We start from the raw sequence: 16,194 nt of genomic DNA on the forward strand, positions 1-16,194 counted from the left end.
CTGGGGGTGCTGTCAGTGCAAAGGAGCCTGTGGCAGGACAAGGTGTGACCGCCTGGCAGGGCTTAAGGGTCTTGCTATGGGTCCCTGGGCTGATGGGTGCTTGCTCTGGGAGAGTGTGGGTGGCTTTGGGGTATTGGAGAGCCCCAAAGGCTCTGGAAAGGGAGCTGGAAACCTCCCTGCTTAAAAGAGGAAAAACAACGCTTATAGTGAGGTCTCTAGTCTGCATACAGGACCTGCATAAGTGCTGCCATATGTTGGGGTATTGCAGTCTCACAGCTCCTGTCAGATTCAGAGCTGGAGAAGAAGAGAAACCATCCAGTCTTTATAAACAGAAATGCTGTTTTAAGTACCTGCAGCCCCTGCCCATGCTGATGCTCCTTGGTACAGAGAGTAGAGCAGAGCAGCTGTGGGTGAGCAGTGGTGTGCAGTGTGATGAAGCATGAAACAGAAAAAGGTGACAAAATGAGCTGCAGACATCTGTTGTCTGAACAAGGGTCTGTGGGGGACAGAAGCTCATCATATTAAAGTGCAAAGGGTCCGCCTGAGATCTGAATATTTTTCCCAGAATAAGAATAGCTGATGTGGCACATAGAGACCATTTGTTTCTTTCAATTCAAAGAAGCACCGAAGGCACAGCAAGGCAGGCTAGGCAGGTGATACTTTGTGCACTGGCTGTATAAAAGCAGATTGTATCTTTTTGTGTTGTATGGACATAAAACTTAGGAATGCAATTCCTAAAGTTGCCTTTTAGATGGCCCTATGTGACTGTCAAAAGAAAAAAAAAATCTATCACACCATGTTTAAGTAAATGTTCTTCATATAAGCACTGTGTCTCTCCAGTGTATGAGGAAAAAAACAACCTCCTCCTAGGAGAAACAATCTTGAATGAATGTGCTAAGATGCAGCAAACGGGACCAGGGACCAGTGAGGGTGTTTGCAGAGTACAAAACCTTTAAAATATGTATCTCACTGTGATTGCTGTAGCAGACAAGAAGGAATCATTTACGTTGGCAGCTTTTAAAAAAGGCATTAAAAAGGAAGCTGTGATATTGGTAGTATATTGGCAGTCGCTGTGCCATCACTGTGCCAAAAGAAACTCTCCCACTAGCTGTGACAAAATAAAGCCTTGAAAGCAGGGAAGAGAAGGAAGGCTCTAATCCCCAGACCACCACCTGAACTAGAAACTTCATAGGGAAAAAACCCCACAAAACTTATTTTGAGAGCTTATTTTTGTGTTCTGCATAATCCAGGAGATCTTAAAAAGAAAAATGAACAGGATAACTCTAGCAGGCCCTGGTGATGGCATGATTTCTCATCTGGTCTCCTCCACTGGCACTCCTGCATGACCACTGCAAATTTTGCAGAAGATCCCAGAGAAGAACAGTTCCAGAGTAGTTTCAAGAAGGTCAGACCAAACTGAAATACCTATGATCCTGGACTCATAGGGGCGATAAACACATCTTTGGTGTTCTCCAAAGCAGGAATAAGGAGAGGAAAATTTTCCTCTTTGACCCCAGATGCTGGCATGACCTGCAAATCCAGTGTCCTGACATCTTTTTAAAGGCTTTTCCTAGAGGTACTCCTGTGGCACCTAGTTGGATCCTTCAAGGTAAGTTCTCTAGGGACCTGAGGATAGCAGACCCGGTGTTGCCGTTGGTGCCATTGCTGTGCTCCTGGGACTGCAGAGTGTAAAGGAATGGACACAGTTTCACACTGGAGGGAGGTAGTCCTTGTGGTTTCACAATAGCCAGTACAGACAGCAATTTCTCCATACCAATGAAACCGTGTATATTTGTCTTGGCTTGATTTTTTCTTTCACTTGGTCAGTTTACAAACCTGAAGCTGGAATCCACCCTTTGGCATTGTGCTGGGAGACAGTGTTATCAAAAGCAGCATATGTTGTGGCTGACAAGCTCTTGACATTTTTCTGCAGCTACTTGAGGGAAGGGTTGGCATTTTTTAACATCTAGAAATTCTTCCTGCACAGGTGCAATGTCATTAATTCAACAGCAGTATATGGAAAGGTTTATTGTTTTTCTTTTCTTTTTCCCTCCCAGGACACCCTATGAAGTCCCAGAGTACATACCAATGGAAGGCCCTTTGCAAACCTTCGTTCACGTGTGCCATGAAAATGGTCAGTGGATGTCACAGTTACCAGAGAAGCTCTGGGATATTCCCCTTTATAACTTAGCTCTTCCAGGTAAAGATCAGCTTTTTTTTTCTCCACTGTTTTGCTGGCTTGCCACTTAAGCATTGGAATATCCTGTTTGTCCCATTTCAGGATGGCTATGTTTATTATTTGGGCCAGTGTGTGGGGGAGGTTTTGTGTGATGTTATGTGAATAATGTTGGTCTGTAATGTTTGGGGTTTCTTAGAGGGGAGGGGTAACAAAGGAATTTTTGGTTGTTTTTTTAGAAGTGAAAAGAAAGAGGCACTTTGCATTATCTTGTGAGATACTATCAATAATCTAAGGATTAACTTATTTGGGAAATAATAAAATTTCCCTAATTAATTCTTGTGATTTCCTAGATAATATACATGTTAAATAAATAAAATGTTTTCAGAAGGGGAGAATTAATGTTTTACCTTATTATTTGTTTCTTTGTAGTGTCTAAAAGAGGCTGTGAAGTTACAGAAAAAGGAGAATTGAGACTTATAATTAACATGTTTTTATTTATGGAGACTTACTTTTCTACATGATCCAGCTTATAAAAACCAGATTTATTATGTTATATGTAAATGCATTTAAACGATACCTGGGTATTATTAACCTTTCTTTGGTCATATTATTGCTTCTTTCTGCCACCTTGATTTTTTTCCCCCTCTCATTCTGTCCAAAAAAAATTATGCTATAATGTGGTTTCACTGACACATGGGGAGGCACTGAAGGACCATCAGCTCTTGAGTGTTTCCCTTTGCCTCCACATCAAAAATGGTACTAAAGAAAAGTCTAGCCTGTGTTTTCTCTCACACCTCTAGATGTGACAGGTAGCTTGGGGGGAAAGCAGCACAGTGTGTAGATGAATGTTTTATGCAGGCCACAGGATCATAGGTTACTTTTAGGAAAGGCATATATTTAGAGATAGTGTGAAGTCTTGTCTTCAGTGGGTAGAGCCTTGGGAGAATCCAATAATTGCAGTGTTTTGGCTTTTTTCTGCCTGTTGTGAACTAATGGAGTGTGGAGTTCCAATTAAAATTGAAACCCAGAAACTTATTTCATGGAGGCTTCTTAGATAATGTAATTGGAATTGATGTTAACTTCAAAACAAGCACATCTCTGTTTAGGATAAAGCCTATGTAACAGGACTAGGACAAGTGCTATTAAAGAAACCCCTCTAGATTTCTTATTTAACCATCAAGAGAAGAAAAAATATATCTATCTGTCTTATGATTGAAGAAAGAAGGTCTTCTCTTTCTATTTTTGTTCCTATTGCAAAAATTATCCAAAAGCCAGTAGCACACTCAGTGGAATTTTGTTTTGCTGGAAAAGGAGCCATGTTGTTTCTATAAGACTTCCATCTGGTGTTTCTTGGCCATCTTAGAAAGTGGAGAACCTACTGACGGGTTTGTTTGCCTTCCTGGCTCTCCTCCTAAGGGTGACCTTGTTATTCTTGAAAGTGTTTGTTGTTCTTGCGAATATGCCTGCAGGGAGAAGAGGCATGAAGAACAGTTGAAGGCAAGTCCATTTGAGCAAACATTAGAAGACTTTTACAGAACATTGCAGGCTATTAGCTTGGAATATTTTGGTGTCTCTCCAGCTGACCCACAAAGCTGATCTAGCCCAAGTCAGAACACAAACAGATCAAGACCAAGCAGGTCAAGACAGCTCTGGCAGGTTTCCAGAGGGAGGAAACCCAGTTTGCAAGTGGAAGTTTATCTCATAGAAGGCATGCAAGAAACATGACAGCGTGGATTCTGAAAGCATGATGATGAGACAATTGCAGATCTCATTAATTAGTGTTATGCTTGCACCAGATTGAGCACAGTGCTGCTGGGGAGGTGTGGAATCAAGGTCTGGAGCTACTTGGCTTGGTGCTAGCTCACTACCTTTGCATCATATGTGTTGTGTCATGGATGTAGCCATCTTCCTTTCATTACTGTAACTCATGACATCACAAAAGACTCGTGAGTAAAAGATTGCTATCTGTTTGCTGGTTGGCATCCATAGATACAACACCCATCAATGGAATCCTGCTCATCTCTCTTGGGCTTGGATTTGGTCCATGGATATTTAATAGTTTGATTCCTACATTTTCAAACACATACTTCTTTTATTGCCTACCTTCAATACTGATCTCCCATCTGCAGTGAGTGTGTTTTGGGTGTTTAAAGCAGTAAAATAAAAAAAAAAGGCTTTTAGAAGGTGAGAAAATTGATTGAGACATCAAACTATTATTGACAGTTCCAAAGAATTTTTACTTCCAAACCAATCATTTTTATTAGAAATATTACCAGTGGCCCCAGTAAGACTGACAATTCAAGAAAGCAGTTCCTAGCACCAGTGAACAACTAATTTGACAAAGGACTTAAACCCCAAAATAATAAGCAGATTCTTTGCAGATATTCTGTTAAGATCCAAGCAAGTCACTTCACTGACTTGTTAGCTTTTCTTATTCACACTTTATAAAACTGGAAGAAATAATGGAACAGAAAAGCTAGCAAAAACACTGGTTCTGTGTCCTGATGAAATTGTGAGTTGCAATAGCTTCATCTAAACATGATGCAAGACATGTGTCAGATTTATTAAGACGTCAAGGAAATAAAATAATTGGGCAGATTGGTCTTGGCTCTGATGCCTGCATAATTCCCTGTGCTGGAAAGAGTCAGGTAATTTTAGAAGTCCATTAAATGAGGATCTTGTTCATCTTTCACTCACAAACTTGGATTTGCCTCAGAAACCTTCAAGCACCCACCTTGTTTGTTGTCTTTATAGGGGAGGTGGGGGTTTACTTCAGGGGGACATTTTTAGCAGATATTTAAGATATAAATGGTTAAAGTGCCAAGTTAAGTGTTGGTCCAGTCAAAGGTGTAAGAAGATTAATTTCTTCTTTCAGTCATATTTTCCCATGCAGAGATGAGGGTATTGGACAATGAAATCCTGCATTTGGACAACTCTGAAAAGAGGACAATTTCTAGATAAATTCAGCCTTCAGCTATTTATTCCCTGAGAAAAATATGTTTTCACATCAAGATAATTATTTTGAGGGAAGACACCATTTGAAACAAAGAATTTTATTGTGGTTTGAGGCAAACAACAGTCATGTGTAGTTCAGATGGTTTATTGAAAAGTGTCAATGCCTTCCCTTCAGAAGGATTTCATGCTAAGCTTATTAATGTTAGGTAAGCAACCTCTGTAGACAATTCCACCTTTTTGGCATAACTGCAGAGGCTCTCAGACAATATAGGTGTGTGGCTTGCAAATGTGGTGGCCTATCAAGTGTGCACATGAAGTGTAGCCATGGATTGTGGTCTTGAGTAGTTAAGAAATGAGATTTTTCTGTACATTTATTTTTGTATTCTACAGGAAGTCACGATACTATGACCTACTGTTTGGATAAAAGCTCTGCTGTCAGTGGCAATGAGTCTAAGCTGGTGAAGTTTTTAAACAAATGTCTGCCCTGCATTGTGCGCCCCATCATCATGAAGTGGTCTATAACACAGGTAACCATTGTCTGGTGTTCTCTTCTTGCCTTGGCAAAGTTGAAGCTTGTGCTGCAGGGCTGAGAGCTTACAATGACAGAATAGCCTGCTGCCCAGAAATCTGTGCTCTCTTGAGATGCCATGCTTGGGTGTTGTGGCTTAACTCCAGCCAGCAGCTCAGCCCTGCACTGCTGCTTCTGGTTGTCCCTGGGCGAGATAGGGGAGGGAATTGAAGGGTAAAAGCTGGAGAATTGTGGGTTGAGATAAAGACCTTTAATAGGTAAAGCAAAAGCCACATGAGCAAGCAAAGCAAAATAAGGAATTAATTCACCACTTCCCATGGACATGCAGGTGTTCAGTTATCTCCAAGAAAGCCAAGCTCCATCATGTGTAAGGACAAACACCATCACTCTGAACGTTCTCCCTCTTCTTCCCCCAGCTTTATATGCTGAGCATGACGCCTTATGATGTGGGAAATCCCCGTGGTCACTTAGGGTCAGCTGTCCTGGCTGTGTCCCCTCCCAACTCCTTTTGCACACCCATCCTCTTTGCTGATGGGGTGGGGTGAGAGGCAGAAAAGGCCCTGACTCTGTGTAAGCACTTCTCAGCAACAGCAAGAACATCCCTGTGCAATCAACACTGTTTCCAACACAAATCCAAACCACAGTTCCATTCCAGCTAACATGAAAAAAATTACTCTTTCTAAATCCAGCACATCAAAGTATGAGATCGGAGCCACACATATCTGATCATGTTTTCTGGGGAAAAAGCATGCAGGTGAGGCAGGGATGATACTTACAGTTGTTGCTAAAAGCTGACCGCTTTGTGCTAGAAACCATTGGTGGTGGTAAATAACATTTAATATTAATGTAATTAACAGAGGTTTTTTTCCTCTTGAACTTTGTTCAGAAAGTACTTGCTTGTCATTTTTGCTATCACTGTTGTGTGAGATGTCAGTTGTTTTCCCCACCTACACTGGGTATTTCACCAGCAGCAGAAACAGAAGAATCCACTGTTGAAGGGATTTTTTTTCCTATAAAGATTAAGAGAGTGAAAGTGTGGTCCATCACATAAGGTTTAGTTAACTTAAAATATTAAGCTAGTAGTTATCAAAGGAGGAACAAAGTTATCTCTTTGTTCCGCATAAATGTATTTTAAAGACAAAATTGCGGATTGTGATTATTTAAGCTACAGCTTTTGAAGATTCTTCCAAAGAACAGACTTTCCTGAAGTCAAAGAGGTACCAAAAATCTTTCTGTTTTTGTTCTTATTGAAGGAGTAGTTCATTATTAGAGAATTAAAACTGAATAATTGATAAATAGCAATAAGCATGCTAAGGTTTCTTTTGTTGTGTTTGAGCAGCTCTGGCAAATTGGAATCTTAGACACTACCAAGCTATCAAATGTGAACTGGCAATCATGAGCTCATGTTGATGGGCACTTGCTTAGCACAGATCCTTGTTTATTTTGAGCTGCTTTTTTGAGGGTGACTTTAGTCAATTAAAGATTTAGAAACCTCCTAACTTGTAGGTTTCTGGCTGGCAAAGTGACCCCGTTGGTGATAAACAATCTCTTAACATCATTATAATAATTTTCGGGTCCAAACCCAGTGTGACAAGCAGGAAGTGGCCCAGTGCTGATAGGGAAGAGGCACAGCTACAATCCTGCCCCTCCTTAGCGCTGCTGTGCTCCAGTTATCTGTGTGGGGAGATGACTTTACCCATTGGAATGTAGAACAGACACCATGGAGCCCTTCTGATGGCAGGATCCACAAGTTCCTGGATGGTCCAGTGCCTGGGAGTTGCCTGCTTGAGCCCCAGTTGCTGTGGCTGTCAGTCTAGAAGCCCAGATGTTTCCTGTGTAATGGCCATGTAGCTTCCAGTCATGCCCTGGATGCCTGGTGTGAGATTGAAGCACTGAGCAGCATTGCTCCTCAGGGCTTTCTTTTGAATTTTGCCCTTTAGGGGGCAATGTTCACACTGCCTAATTCAGTATCCAAACCCAGGTGACTAATTACAGAGTCTAATTTATCTCGTTTTCCTGTGTAGTCAACAGATAAGAAATGAATTAATCTGAAGGGCAGTTCCGAACAGGAATTCATTTGGTGCTTTTTCTGGCCACAGATGTTAGAAATGACCTACAGCCATGTACACTCCCATCTCCAATATACTCCAAGCAAAGGAGTGTGGATCATCCTTTCAACCCCTTCAGCCTGGTGGAGACCCAGCAGGCCCGGGAGGAGCTGTTGGCCAGACCCACTGCCCCCCTGGACCCTGGGGCACACGGGGCTGCTCTGTCCCAGCCCAGCCCCTCGGGCACAGCATGGGGAGGCTAAATTCATGTCCAAAGAACAGGGAGTTAGGGGGTTAAACTAAGCAAGGGGAGCATCCTGCCATGTGCCTTAAGCTCTGCCACAGTGCTAAAGCTACGAATTTGGATATTCAAAAGCAATGCCTTGTACTGATTTAGCTTTCACTGAATCCCCTGTGACTTAAATCAGTATAATGTATGGTTTCTGAAGCCTAAACTTTTATCCCTAGCAGGTTGAACTAAGACAAACTGGTGTTTAAACATATTTAATTAAATTGATTCTATTTTCTTTTGCTAAGATAGTCTTGATATAATGAAAACACATATCATTTGGAACTTTTTGCCTCAGAAGTAGCTTTATCACCTGTTCTATTCAGCCTCCAAATCCAGTGGAAGTGCTCTGAGGGAAGTGATCTAGAGGAGTGCCTCTGTTTTGTAGGACTTTTACAGGTTTATTCAAACTTCATAAGAAACTATACCTTGAAAAAGAACAACAGCCAGTAGTTTCTATTTTTGTTTTCCTTCTGTTGAGGATGTGTGAGGTCCACAGAGACAACCATGGAAAAGTCTTTGATCTAATAAGATAAATACGGCATTTCTAACTTGCTGATCCTGCAATTGTTTTTAAAATGAATAGTTGTGTGAAGAGCAATAATGTATTTATGTACAGGTTAATTGATCTTTAACTTTCAGAATACAAGGGCACCTGTCTGAAACTAATCTAATCTGTACTTGCAGTTAATGCTGCAGGGAAATTGCAATCCCTCTTGCCAGAGAGCAAAATGCTCACTGTGCCATACAGTGACATTTTAAAGATGAAAGACCTAGGACTAAATTTGTACCCCTCTTTTTGCTTTCTAAACTAAAGAAACAAATCTCTTTCAAGTTCTCGGGACCTTTGTCTTCTGTTTCACATTTCAGGTCCTGACTGTGACTGAGCAACTTGAGGCTGGAGTTAGATACCTGGATTTCAGGATCGCCCACAAGGCTAATGATCCTTCTATGAATTTGTACTTCGTGCATATGGTTTACACAACTGTTACTGTGCAGGTATTTTCCTTACCTTTTGGATGGCTGTAAAACCAGTGCCATTTTTTCATTTAAGGGACATCATAATCCAGAAATTCTGGCTCAACGTCTTCTGAGTAGGTTATTTGTTTTTTTTTTTTTGTGAGGACTTCAAACTAGAGAAAATCAGCAGGGCTGGAAGTTAGTTTCAGCAGCTGCACTCATATTGGAGCATCAATGTTTTCCTTTTCCTCAAACCAGACTCTTTTTGCCTGCTTTGCACTGCCTATCCCCTACCACATGTCTGATGTTCTGGGGTTCATCACTTGTTGTCCCAGGATGATACACAGGCCATTCCTGTTTCCTAAGTAAGAAGAGAAGTTGTTAAAGGGAAGAAAGCATTAAAAGCCCTATGTAATTACAGAAACACTTTTTTTATTTTTTGAGAAAACATAGTTTATAATTATTGTGATTGTGAGTCTGCTTCACCATTACTGCTCTGTTGATTGTATGTCCTTAGCTCTGCACAGCATAGATAACTTTCTAAGCTGCCATGCCTCTTTCTTGTAGGATATTCTGTGGGAAATATTGAGGTGGTTAGAAACTCATCCTCAGGAAGTTGTTATCATAGCCTGCAGGAATTTTGATGGATTAACCAAAAGACTTCATAATCATCTTGTTGCCTGTATAAAAGAGATTTTCCAGTGTAAACTATGTCCTAGAAATGTAAGTATGACATCCTTTTTTTCATATTTTAAAAGAATTATACACCACAGTGAGATCTTTGATTGGAAATTTTTAGATATATTCTATTTTCACTGTGTTTTTAACCTTGGAAAAGTAACATTTGCTGCGTTAGAGATAGGTAATTACCTAATAGAACTGAGGAGATAAAACAAACATGCATTCCACAGTGTTGAAGAGGGAATTAAATTTGACTGTTATGTATGTGGGGCAATAGTAGGGACAACTGTCATCCATTGTCCTGTCTGAGTTTTCTTGGGAAGGAAATGGAAAAGAAGAGAGAAAAGAAAGGAGAGGAAAAGAAAGGAAAATAAAAGAAAGGAAAACAAAAGTTGTGCATCTTATATTTATTATTTAGAATGTAAAGAATCCATTTTCTGCCTTTTCACGACGATAATTATAAATTAATTTTTTTCTGTTGAAAACAGTTTAGGTTGGAAGTGACCTCTGGAGGTCATCTGGTCCAACACCACCATGCAAAGTAGGACCAGCTTCCAAGTTACACTGGGCTGTATCCTGTTCATTCTTGATTATCTCCAAGGATGGAGATTTCACAACCTTTCTCTGCAAAATTTGACCACTCTCACAGTAACCTTGTTTTCCTTCTCTATCTGATCAGAATCTCTCCTGTGTCTGCTGACTTCCTTTGCTGTGCATATCTGGGGAGTCTTCTCTACATTTACTCATTAGGTATTTGCAGATGGAGTAAGACCTGTCCAGTCTTCTCTTTTCATGCTGGACAGACTCAGCTCCCTCAGCCTGTCCTTGTGTGTCATGCTCCAGCCTCTGCTCCAGCCTCGGCTAGCTCTGGTGGTGTGCTGCTGGATTCACTCCAGCTTGTCAGTGATTTCTGTGTACTGGGGAAGCCCAGCTGGAAACAATATCTGAGTTGCAGTCCCACAACTGCTGAATAGAAGGGAAGACCCCCTTTTATTGATTTGCTGTCTGTGCCTTTGCTAATACAGCCCAGTTCACAACTGACCTTTGCCAGGTGAGCCCAGTACAGGCTCATGTGCAGCTTGATGCCTATGAGAATCTTCAGGTCCTTTTCTGCAAAGTAGGTTTCCACCAGTCTGTCCAGGTGTCTGGGGTTAGTCTGTTCACAACTTTGCATTTGCCTTTGTTGAAATGAGGTTTCTGTCAGCCTGTTGAGGTCCCTCTTAATAGCATCTCTGCCCTTCTGGTGGCATTGACTTTCCTGGTGCTGACCTCCTAACCAGTCTTACAGTTACCCATACCTCCAGAAAAGCCTTAATTTAAATCAGAAAATATTTGATTGCTAGATTTTATAAGTTGAGACTTTTAGCTCCCTCTGTTTTTTACCAGGTGTAGGAGCTTCTAGTAGTTAAACAATTAACATTTCAAAGATGCAGAGGAACAGAGGGTTTTCTCTGGAGATGTGAGTGGTACAAGAGAATGATGACCCTGTTCATGATTCAAATTCAGCCTTTGAATCTGGTGTATCAGTAATGTGTGAGTATTACCACTTCAAAGCATTCTGTACAGCAGAGTTAAAATATAACAATTCTCAGCAAAACTGGGGATTCTGAATATTCAGGCCTCAGCTGAATAACTGAAGGCCTGAGTGCCATTGTTTTATTGTTTCCCCAAATAACTTGAGCGTGTAAGTTGTGGATGAGGAGAGATACTGGAGAAGGTGGTCAGACTTGCTTTTGAACACATGGCCAGTTCTTAAACAGAAGAGAGTTATTAACTGCAAAAGGGAAAAGTTGCTGATGAAAATTTGTTGAATGAACGTATTGAAAGAATGGTCTGAAATCACTTCACTGAAGAAAGAACATTTCTGAGTTGTGTCCAGGAGGATGGAGGAAGAGAGCTGGAGAAAAGACAAACCAATTACTTCCCTTGAGTAGGAAAACTTTATACCTGTGGGATCTGTGACCAGCATAATGGATCTCACAATTTTTGCTAGTGATACCATTGCAGGTCAGGCCCCTGTGGGATTTTTCAGGATCACAGATTTAGATTTGCCATTGAATATCCAAGTGCTTGCTGACTTACTCTAAAATAAACTGCTACCTACTGTCTTTCAAACCTCATCTCTGTTGTCATACAGAATTAAGTGTGAAAGTGTTTATGAAGCAGCTGCTCAGGCAAGGTCTGTATGTAGTACTGGTACAGGCCACAGTGTGACAATATTACACTGCATTTAAAATTTTAATTGTCTTAACTATTCAAGGTGTCTTCCTTTGATCTGGATTACTAAGGTTTAAAAATCCCTTGTTAGATTTTAATTTCTGCTTTGCTTGCATAATAAGCATCTGTGTTCATATACACATCTCTGGTAGCTTTTTTTTTTGGCTTTTATTGCACATCTTTTCTTGTTTGTTTAAGAGGTTCCAGCTTTAGAAAGACAGCTGGAGTAAAGCAAAGGCTTCAGTCAACCACAAAGTTTTGTAGCTTAAGCTCGTGTCTTAATTTTGCAATATTTTTTGACCTAATAGAAGCTTTCATTCTCTCTTTTGTGGATGAACTGAGACAGATTCATTCAACCCACAGATTTCTTCTAATATTTGCCTTATTAATTTTCAAGTGCCTTTGGCTTTTATTTAAGTTAATAACCTAATAGAAACATCAAAAAGCCACCATTTCTTTTTCACAAGCAGCAAATGTAGTTTTTAACCACAACATTCTTAGAAATAACAATGCCTGTTAAATATGTTGGTTTTGCATATAAAACTAGTCAGAGGGCCTCAGTTCTCTCCAAGGGTAACTTCTGAGGTTGAAATAAAATGTAATTTCATATTGAGACGCTTAAATTTAACAGCTATTTTAGCCCATATATCTGATAGAGAAAATGTCTGACTCAGGTCTTCCTCTCAGTTAAAAATGTTTGGAGCATCCCAATTTCATAAACTTTCCACTTTGAAAAATGAGAATTAATGTAGCTCTTGGTGACTCACACTTAGTCTTACCAAGTTTTAAGCAGTTCAGTTTTCTTTGGTGGTTACTGTGCCAAATTTGCATCCATGTGAGGAATCTGCCAAAATGATTCCTGCTTCTCTCTGTCAGCACTCCTGCAGCAGATGATCTCTATCTTCCTCCCCTAACAAACTTCTAGCAGTGGCTTGTGCATGAGGGCTGACACAGGGATGGTTTCCTATGATGCAGGTGTAAGACCTTGAGATATGGACATGATCATAGCTGAATTGTTTGAGGAAAGGCTGAATTTGCTGAAGCTCCCAGGGTCCTATTGCCCTGCAGCTCATAAACCAGCCCATCACCTGCTGGGCTGCTCATTTAAACTCTTTATCTGCACTGAATCTGTGCCAAGGTGCTGTCTCACAGTGTGTGCACTTAGGGGATGCTGCTGTGTTGCTGACTTCAACCTGGGCATGCTTCCTTTCAGGTGGTGCCGACACTGCGGACCATGTGGCACCTTGGCCATCAGGTTATAGTCTCGTACGAAGAGGAGGTGGAACTGGAGAAGCACTGTGAGCTGTGGCCCCCCATCCCATACTGGTGGGGAAACAAAACATCCACTCGTGCTCTTATCCGGTATTTGGAGCGCATGAAGCGGATGGGCCGGCCAGGTAGGCACAGGGAGTTGGCTCGGAGGAGAGAAGGGACCCTTACAGCCATGCCAAACAAGTAGGAAGCTGGGCAATTGTTGCCTTATGGGATATAACCACTCTGTGTGTGCTGTGTGCCCATGGCTGCTGAGTGCTTTGCCCACCCCTGGGCGAGTGTGACGCTGCCCTTGGTGGTGTGGGTACTGTCAGTGTACACACACACACACAGACCACAGAGATTGTGGTGGCCACCTCGCCGGTGTGACCCACAGAAAGGGAGCCCTCAGTGCAGACCTGCTCACTGGCACAGCTGTGCCTACCTCATGGGCAGGAGGCTGCTTCCTCAGGCCACTGCTTGCTGCTTCAGGCAGCACAGATGGTGAGAGAAGTGCATTCCACTAGCCTTGTTGTCCAAGGAAGCCCCTACAAGGTTTCTCTCAGGAGACACCTTATCACTCTCTACAGCTACTTGAAAGGAGGTTGTAGCCAGGTGGAAATTGGCCTCTTCTCGAAGGCAGCCAAAAGAGGAAGTGGCCACAGACCAGGGGAGATGCTGAGGTTGGAAGTCAGGAAGAATTTCTTCACTGAAAGGGTGGTTAAGCCTTGGAATGGGCTGCCCAGGAGGTGGTGGAGTCACTGTCCCTGGAGGTGTTCAAGAAACAACTGGATGTGGCACTTAGTGCCATGGTTTAGTTGTCATGGTGGTGTTTGGTCAAATGTTGGACTCGATGATCTCGGAGGCCTTTTCCAACCTTAATGAACCTGTGATACCAGAGCAGTAGGAGAAGGGTGTAGCTGCACATGAACAGCAGCACTCAAGCGTGCTGGTGTGGTGTAATCTGACAGAGGTTCAGTTCAGAACCTCTGACACAGCCTTTGAAGTGAATGCACAGGGTGGTGACAGGAGAGCTGCTTCAGAAGCACACTCCCCAGCTGGAGGGTGCACCCTGTTGCTCCCAAAGGCTAAGCATTTGGAAGCAACCCTCACAGAAACAGAGGGGAGGAGGACTAGCCAGTGGAGAACCTTTAGACTGCAGTGAATAACTAGACAAATTTAGCTAAACTGGAATGTTTGGATAACCGAGCGTGGCTCAGGAATTGTTTACTACAGCATGAAGTTGCAACAAGGGGAAACAGTTACAGGGACATGAAACAATACAGAAAGAGTGTGAAGTTAGTATTTTAATGATCCCCACTGGAATGAGATGCAAAAGTAATGCAATACTGAGAAGTTTCTCTCCTCCTCAAAAGAATATTTAATGTGTCACTTTCTAATTTTTGTTTCAGGAAAATTCTTTGTGGCAGGGATTAACCTTACTGAAAATTTAAGGTATATTCTCGTACACCCGTTTGGATCACTGAAGAAAATGACACTCCAGAGTCTTCCATGTTTGAAAATCTGGATAAAGCAGCAGTATCCAGGACCAAAAAAAAAATGTATTAACATAATTGCTGGAGACTTTATAGGAAACAATGGTTTTGTCAAAGATGTGATAGAACTTAACACAAAAATTAATCCTCCATTGCACTGTCAAAGCGAACTGGAACAAATAGCATTTAATTCTCAGCTTCTCAATCTCTGAAAAGTTGAAAAGGCTTTGTCTGCATTTATTGTGCCCTGCTGTAAACATCCTGAATCCCATAAAGGTCCAATTAATTTAAACCAGGAATGCTTTCAAGGCTTAGTAGGAAAAGGTCTCTCAACATCATCAGGGTTTTGAGGCCTTTGGACAGAAAAGAGGGCAGGTACCTTGCTGAAGTCTCTAAAGAACTATGGCATAGGTGTAATTTTTTTGGAGATGCTTTGATTCTGTAGCAGCTGGCATGACTGAAAGTCCCAAGAACTCAATCTTAATTTACGTAGGACTAAGAAGGAGGAAAATGTCAGTAATTGCATGATTTAGAGGTAAGATTTTATCTTTCTTATAATTGTAAGGATATTCTGCACTAATTCCAAACCAAATTCTTAATCTTTTATATCAGTTGAAATTGACTTGTTGGTTTTCATAGTTTCTGTCAAATAAACAAAAGGAACAGTTAAAAATATTTTTGATATATCAGAGATGCTTCACTGACAATCAAGTTTGAAATTATTTTATTCATACACACCAATGTGCTGAGTATCACTTGTGAGCTACCTTATGAACAGGGTAGCCCCAAAATTATTTGGAATTTTTAAGAGGTAATTGAATTTTCACTTAGTCATGCCAGTTCTGCAGGGCTAAAGATACCAAAATGAGGCCCTCACACAGTTTGTCTGTGGCAGTTAAACATTTTACTAGGTGTTGCCTAAGTATGCCTTACACTGAAAATAAACACAGAGGAAACGAATTCCTGATCTTAACTTAAACTGCCCTAGAAATACAGATTCTTGGCTTCTATCATGCTCATTTGGGGTTTCACACCTGGTCTTTTATTTAGCTATTTTAGTAGCTCTGTAATTATTTTTCCTCTCACTAAGTAGTTTTTGTGTATGTCAAAACTAACTGGTTTATGCTATTTCCCATCGCATACTAATTCTGTTTTTCTAAATGAACTGCGTAATAACAGATCATCAAGAAGGCAAGAGAAATGTCAGGCATCAGGACTGAAATAAAACCAATTAAAGTTCACTATGCAACTTCATCTATATACCTCACTTTTTAGATGCACTTTATATACAGAGCTAAATTCAGATGTCTGCTAATGTTTGCAGAAGTCTTCCTGCCTATCTTTTGTGCCCTCTTTTGTACCCTTGTTATTCTCAATAAAACTTGATCTCTCTCTGTAATATAGAGTGAAATAGTTTGGTTTCTCCATTCTGTGATTTTGTCTTATTGGTTCTCGGTAGTAATTCATAACTTAAGAAATGGCTTTGTTGTGGTTGTGGGTTTTTTTCCTTTTGTTTTCCTCTGTGAAAAGGTTTGCTGTACCTTAAATATTTTCTCCAAGAACTGACATAGTAATAAGTAATGTGGATA

At 41.1% G+C, this 16,194-nt stretch overlaps 1 protein-coding gene and 1 long non-coding RNA gene across 5 annotated transcripts in view; one reads left to right on the plus strand and one right to left on the minus strand.

Annotated features, from left to right (window-relative positions):
* PLCXD1 (phosphatidylinositol specific phospholipase C X domain containing 1) overlaps positions 1-16,004 on the plus strand; it is an 18,502-nt gene extending 2,498 nt beyond the window's left edge. Inside the window, exons 1-7 of one of the 4 annotated variants that reach the window (XM_064408211.1) lie at positions 1,149-1,609; positions 2,058-2,200; positions 5,525-5,661; positions 8,871-8,999; positions 9,528-9,683; positions 13,072-13,255; positions 14,522-16,004. In XM_064408211.1, coding sequence (XP_064264281.1) covers positions 2,089-2,200; positions 5,525-5,661; positions 8,871-8,999; positions 9,528-9,683; positions 13,072-13,255; positions 14,522-14,817 — 1,014 coding nt within the window. In that variant the 5' untranslated portion in view covers positions 1,149-1,609; positions 2,058-2,088 and the 3' untranslated portion in view covers positions 14,818-16,004. Of the gene's footprint in view, positions 1-1,148; positions 1,610-2,016; positions 2,201-4,157; positions 4,364-5,524; positions 5,662-8,870; positions 9,000-9,527; positions 9,684-13,071; positions 13,256-14,521 lie in introns of those variants that run through there. The other 3 variants (XM_064408210.1, XM_064408209.1, XM_064408212.1) reach the window with 3 other exon arrangements.
* LOC135293725 (uncharacterized) lies at positions 3,386-4,100 on the minus strand. Its single transcript, XR_010355832.1, has 2 exons — positions 4,048-4,100; positions 3,386-3,642 (listed from the first exon to the last, which is right to left on the minus strand). It is a non-coding gene; the product is annotated as an uncharacterized LOC135293725 (long non-coding RNA).
* Positions 16,005-16,194: the final 190 nt, after the last annotated feature.

Source organism: Passer domesticus, chromosome 2 (assembly GCF_036417665.1).
Source record: "Passer domesticus isolate bPasDom1 chromosome 2, bPasDom1.hap1, whole genome shotgun sequence".
NCBI classification, from domain to species: domain Eukaryota; kingdom Metazoa; phylum Chordata; class Aves; order Passeriformes; family Passeridae; genus Passer; species Passer domesticus.